The 6,876-nt window shown below is 26.4% G+C and overlaps 1 protein-coding gene across 1 annotated transcript in view; it reads left to right on the forward strand.

The window, feature by feature from the left end:
- LOC102680756 (protein unc-80 homolog) overlaps positions 1 to 6,876 on the forward strand; it is a 51,721-nt gene that overhangs the window by 5,062 nt on the left and 39,783 nt on the right. The window contains exons 6-16 of the mRNA XM_006615760.2: positions 496 to 516; positions 1,403 to 1,548; positions 1,646 to 1,793; positions 2,175 to 2,406; positions 3,439 to 3,524; positions 3,612 to 3,695; positions 3,770 to 3,820; positions 4,337 to 4,464; positions 4,676 to 4,924; positions 5,609 to 5,784; positions 5,906 to 6,069. Of these exons, the coding sequence (XP_006615823.1) occupies positions 496 to 516; positions 1,403 to 1,548; positions 1,646 to 1,793; positions 2,175 to 2,406; positions 3,439 to 3,524; positions 3,612 to 3,695; positions 3,770 to 3,820; positions 4,337 to 4,464; positions 4,676 to 4,924; positions 5,609 to 5,784; positions 5,906 to 6,069 (1,485 nt within the window). The remainder of the gene's footprint in view (positions 1 to 495; positions 517 to 1,402; positions 1,549 to 1,645; positions 1,794 to 2,174; positions 2,407 to 3,438; positions 3,525 to 3,611; positions 3,696 to 3,769; positions 3,821 to 4,336; positions 4,465 to 4,675; positions 4,925 to 5,608; positions 5,785 to 5,905; positions 6,070 to 6,876) is intronic.

Below are 6,876 nucleotides of genomic sequence, written 5' to 3' on the forward strand. Positions count from 1 at the left end.
CAAGTTTAAACTTGTATATAATGTTATATAACTTATATAATGTTTGTTTTTTTTCTCTTTATTAAAATTAAGTAGATGTGAATACAGCTTTGAATTAAATAATAATTAATTATATCATAAGCTGATATATTAATTCTTCTTTTTTATACATTTTTTACATGTTTTTTTACACCAAAAATTGAAATAATAATAAATTCAACAATTTTCACATTGTGACTCATAATATTCTTATTTCTTATTAAAGAATATCTAATAGAATTGTAAACACTCTCTAATAATATTTTTCCAATTCTTTTTTTTTTTTTTTTATTATGCGATGCAAATATAATTTTACTTTGCATCATCTACTTTGTTTCTTGCAAGTATTCTTTCTCCTCTTATTCATTTTTCTCACTGTTTTACTTGACTTCCCGTAAATTTATTCCGCGATCGATATTATTTTGTAACATTAATCTTGATTGTCCGTTTTTTCACGCACACACACACACACACAAGGAGACCAAAGAAGCTTGTACGGTCAGTATTACAAAAGTATCGCAGATAAATATCATCATAATTCACGATTTTAATTATTCTTAAAAACTTTTCTTCTTTATAAAAGTCATTTGAAATTATAATATTCAATTTTACGCAATTGCAAATTTTATATATATATACAAGATGTTAATAAAAATGTGGGACATCTTTGGGGGATGGATTCTAGACATCAAAACGATGAAAAAAGTTCATATACACGTATGTTCGATAAGGCCTAAATAACAAGTTATAAGCATTTTAAGTTTATATTAGGTAGAGCGAGACGGCGAAAGAGCGAGAACGCTCAGCTGGATGCGCCGCAGTGTTGCGTATTGCAACGTCGCTTGCGTAGCAGAGCCCGATGAAAATAAATTTACTGATACTTTTTTATAATATAATTGATTATTTCATATGAGTTTTAGATGTAATGTAATATAAAGTACGTATGTAACTTCTTATTTAACAAAATCTTATCTCGAATAAGTTTTAGTAAATAAGTTTAGCCTTATATATATATCCAAAGTTGATTATGATTATGCAACATGATGATATTTTATTAAAAAATTCATAAATCCTGAAATTTTATTTCTTCAATAGAAAAGTATTGGAAAGTATTCTTTGAAAATAAATTTAAATATAGACTTTTAAAAAGACATTTACACTTTATACATTTGTATTTCAATTGTATTTCGATTTATCATAAATTTTCTTTCCAAAGTTTTAATATATGTGAAGCATTTTCTTTTTTACTTCGTATTCAACTTTCGAGTCACGAAAATTCGAACGAAATCAAATCTCAACAAAACATGAATATATATATCGAGAAATAATTAATTCAGTCGCTCGAATCGGCAATCTTAAAAGCTAAACTTCTGTTCGTTGATAGTCTCTGGAGAAAGTGTTAGTTCAGAATCTTCACAATGATTTAACACGCTCTTTGAGCCTGATATTGGGCACGGTGCCACGATGGCGTTTGATACAAGCGGCTCTTCCCTACGTCCTCCATGCCACGGCCAATCTTCTGCACAATAGGTGAGATTGTCTATCTTTATGCGCACCCATTTTGTCGAGTTTTTGTATTTTTCACGTCCCCTTTACCGGCAATCGTTTCTTCTTGTTAATCATTAAGGAAGGATTTTCAAACTCTCGGCGCAATGGAGACGACTCTGCTTTACATCCTTCACTGGATACTACTCGACGCTGCTGAAGAATGCGCCGAGACCGACGCCGACCCTGGGAATCCCTTTTACTATCTCTTTTCCATACCCACTATGAGCGTAAGTGATCTCTCATTTATTTCTGTTAAATTTGCAGTAATTTTGAATTTTTAAAAGTGTTTCGTAAATTTTCGTGAATATGAAAATAAATTTCACGATTATTCATGTTAACGAATGTAATTAATCACTTGTGATCATGAAATAGATGAATAGAAATATTTATAATTGCATTAAAGAGATGATATTTCAAATATACATTATTTATTTTGAAATGAATATTTCAGAATATTTAATTTTTGAAAAAATTAATTATTTCTTTATATTTTGCTTACTCCTTGCCAGTTTTAATATTACACGTGAAACAAAGCAATAAGTAATCTTTAAATGATTTTAAATGTTTATAAATATGCGATTAATTTGAATGTAAATTTTTTTTTTCAGTTATTCGTCTATCTTTTCGCACCGCTGTGCAATCATCTAAAAGATATCGATTTTAAAACGAATCTACGATTGGAGAACGGATTAAAAATATGGTCAGCTATGTACGAGTGCCGCCACCCGGATACACCTTGCTTCACCACACACTGTCGGATTAAACCGCAAGCTTTGTGGAGCCGATCTTTCAAGACTTACAAGCAGCATCAAATGTCCGATGACGTGTTTGTCGGAAGAAGTAAACAACACATTTCACGTTATCATGCTATTTTTATGCTCTGTGGTTTCCATTATTATAGGCAATTAGCTTGAATATGAGAATATATTACAAGAGTTTTTCTTAAATATAGGATTTGCATTTTTTTTTTTAAATGATGAAGAAAAATATTACAGATTTAATATTTGTTTAACAGATATTATTCTATTCTGATCTCTATAATATGATATAAAGCAACAAAAAAATCATAAATTTCATTCTAATATTGTCCATATAAAGTTAGTATATACTCATCCTATATTTAAATAATTGGATCATTTGGAGAAATTATTATTTAAAGCAATCAAAAATATTCTTATGATTTATTCTTTTCAAGAATAAAACAAATTTATGGAAACAAATTTATTATATTATATTGAAAATCAATAATATAAAGCATGGACAAAAAATATGGACAAAAAATCATAAATTTCATTTTGATTCATTGTTCATATAAAATTACATATAAACTCAAAATTATATTTAAATAATCGGTCATTTGAAAAAATTATTATTTAAAGTAATCAGAAATATCCTGATTTATTCTTTTCAAGATGGAAATTAAAAGAAATCAAAAATATCCTTATGATTTGTTCTTTTTTATCTTTTCAAGATAGAAACAAATTTATTATATTTCAGTTATTAGATATTTAAAATTCACCCAGTCAATAATATAAAGCATCAAAAAATCATAAATTTTGATATTATTCATATAAAGTTGGATGAGTATTATAAACTCATCTTATATTTAAATAATCGATCATTTGGAAAAATTATTATTCAAAGCAATCAAAAATATACTTATGATTTATTTTTTCAAAATGAAAACAAATTTATTATATTATATTGAAAGTCAATAATATAAAGTATCAAAAAATCATAAATTTCATTTTGATATTGTCCATATAAAGTTAAATAATCGATCATTTGGAAAAATTATTATTCAAAGCAATCAAAAATATCCTTATGATTCATTCCTTTCAAGATGGAAATTTATTATATTTCGGTTATTAGATATTGAAAGTCCACCCAGTCAATCCGTCAGCGCATTTTCCGATCAAAGTTCGGACAAACCGTCAGCCAAACAATTGGACGAAGACGTAAGTGATGTAAAAGAAAATCAGAATTCGGAATAAATATCAAAAATCTTTTAATCTTTTTAATCTTTAATTTTTAATATTTTTCAGAATATTTGGGTATCGTCACCAAAGGATACCGTGTTTCCAGAAACCATCCCCGAGGAGAGCTCTGGTACCGAGGACGAACACGTAGTAAGTATCTCTAAAGTATGAAATATCGTTTCTTATTAATTTGATTGATGAATAATGTGTATAATGTGTATCAGATGATCTTCAGGTTACCATCCCTCAGCGAATCGGAAAAAGCGCTTGACGGGGTAAGAAAAATATTTAATTTTGTTTTTTAATTCGAATAAAATTTCAATTATTCATTCTTCTAGATTTTCTTTTTTTTTTTTGAAAATTGTGTTTTGTAATAATTATCGATGATAGCCAAACATTCTGAAAATATAAATATGAATAATAAAATTGTATTGTATTAAAATCCATATTATTTACGATTTGTACTTTATTTGTTTATTAATAATGTTTATTTTCAAAGATTATATTTCTTATAATTATATTTCTTATATTTCTTATAATTTCGATTCTTCAAATATTTTCAGTAGATTTTAATATCTTGTTATTCATGAATTTATGTGTATACAATATTGATATTTCATAAGATATTAAAATTTTTTCTTACAATGTTATTTAATATTCCTTTCCCTTTCGAATTCAAAATTTTCAGTTTTTCAATTTTATCTGAAATATCTCTGCATAAAAATGATTAAAAGTAACAAAGTTTCTGTTGATTATAGATCGATAATCACACAATTTCCATTATATTTTAGGGTGAAGCTAGTATATTTCACGTAGCGATGGGCAGGACTACAGGTTTTTCCAAATTAAGGATAGAACAAGTCACGGCAATTTCGGCACTGGATACCAGACAATATCAAGAAAAATCGTCGAGTATCGGGTAATTTCTATTTATATTATTATATATTCTATATTATATATTATTATATATATTCTATGTTATTATTATATATTCTATTTTTATTTTTATTTTTATTTTATTCTATTTTATTATATTTTATTCTATTTGTATTCTATTTTTATATTATTTTTATTTTTATTATAAATTCTCTTTTCTATATTTGTCAAATAAAAATGTGTGGATTTGCTAGAGGTTTAGAGAGGGAGAAGGAAGATCAGAAAATGGAGAAAGAAATGGTAGATGGATCGAAAACAAAAGGATCTCTGACTCAACGAGGTCCTGGTGATTCGAGCATTGGAGGATTAACGAGCAGTTGCCCTGCTATCGATGCAGACGTTCGAGCCGCTACTTTCCTCGATGTAGCTGTGCTTAGGTGCCTTTTTGTTCCTCAATGGCAGGAGGAAGGTGTACACTGGGCTCTACAATTTTTATACCATAGGCATGTATAATATATATTGAATTTTGTTTTGTTATTCTGTGAACATATAATAATAATTGAGATTCCATTAAATTGTTGAATTGTTTAAAGAATCAAAAATATATATTTTACTTATAAAATTTTTTTAGAGAGAATTAACATTGTGTTAATTCAAATTTTTCAACAAAATTGAAAATTTAGAATTAAAATTTTTTTTTAATAAATAAATATTGCACTTTTTCTTTCTTCAGTGTTTTAGAACTATCAATGATATTGATTAAATTTATTATTAAAATTTTTATTTATTATATTTATTATTGATAATATTAAAAAATATAAAAAAATAATGAATAAGTAATTTTGAATAAACACAAATTATATATTCAGATTTATTCTTTCATTAATAAAGCTTTAAAGATTTGTATATTTAAATAAATAATATTTTGTACACATATATATATAAAGCTTTAAAGATTTGTATACTTAAATAAATAATACTTTATATATATAGTATATTAGTTTACTTTTTTCATTTAAAATTTAATAATATTATGTTATTTCTGTAAAAATGGAAAATATTTTCATTCAACAAAAAATTTTTCCTCGTCGTTCTTGTATCACTTGAAATGTTAAATTGAATTATAGTTCTTTGAAATTGAATTTCGTATATTTAAAATCGTTTTAATCGTGAAAAATGATAAATAGATTACGCATGATAAACGAAGAGACATCTGTACAACAAATGCCACGTCGACGTAGTAATTCTTTACCCATACCTAAGATAGAAGTTTCGATTTATCAAAGTCCTGAAAATAAGAAGAAGGACGTGTCGAAAGATTTCATGGAAGTGCCGGAAGTTCGAGATGTTTCCTTGCTGACTGGTATGTGTGAAAATATCATACAATGAAAATTTACGAAAATATTAATAAAGAATTAATAAAGAATTTCACGATTTTTATTTGATTTGTGTTTCATGTTTTTTTTTTTCGTGTTCCAATTTAGGCCATGATGGCGACACAAGTCATACGAGGCGAGCCAGTGAGAAATCGAAAAAAAGAATGAAAATGGCTGACCTTAAAGCATTTGTTGAGACAAAGTTATTATCAAAATCCGAAAAAGCACTTGAAAAAATTGGCCAGGAGGATTCGAAAATGCTATTTGACCAGGTAATTTGAAATATTGTAGCGTATTTTTAAATTTTCACTTTTCTTTTAATCCATTTTCATCCATAATTAATAAACTATAAATTTTCACGTAAATTCTTTACTCATACTTTATATATATCTTTGGTATTACATGTATTTCACATAAACGGCATAAGCTAATGACAAGTATCTCAAGATTTAAAGAACGATTCTTCGAACAAAAATAAGTTTTTAAATATTTTTAAACGCAAGCGATTATCACATAGTTTCTATTAAAAGTAATTTAAAATTAGGAAAAATTTGAACTATCATAACTCTGAAGATAATAACCTCTCATCAACGAATTAAAAATCGCAGAATTTTCTCCTTTAAAACTCATTTTCATTTATCTCGATATGACTTTCGATGATATCGTCGTGTAAAGAGAAGAATAATTTTTAATCGTATACCTTAAATCCTATTAAACTCTATTAAAATTAGGAAAAATTTGAATCATTATAACTCCGAAGATAATGATCTTTGATCGACGAATTAAAAACCGAAGCGCAGAATTTTCTTCTTTAAAATGAACTTTCATTTATCTCGATATGACTTCCGGTTCTAGAGATATCGTCGTGTAAAGAGAAAAGTAATTTTTAATCGTATATCTTAAACTCTATTAAAATTAATAAATTAATAAACTCTATTAAAATTAGGAAAAATTTGAATCATTATAACTCCGAAGATAATAATCTCTGATCAACGAATTAAAAATTGTTAAAAACCGAGATATCGTCGTGTAAAGAGAAAAGTAATTTTTAATCGTATATCTTAAACTCTATTAAAATT

This window comes from Apis dorsata, unplaced genomic scaffold (assembly GCF_000469605.1).
Source record: "Apis dorsata unplaced genomic scaffold, Apis dorsata 1.3 scaffold_233, whole genome shotgun sequence".
NCBI lineage: Eukaryota > Metazoa > Arthropoda > Insecta > Hymenoptera > Apidae > Apis > Apis dorsata.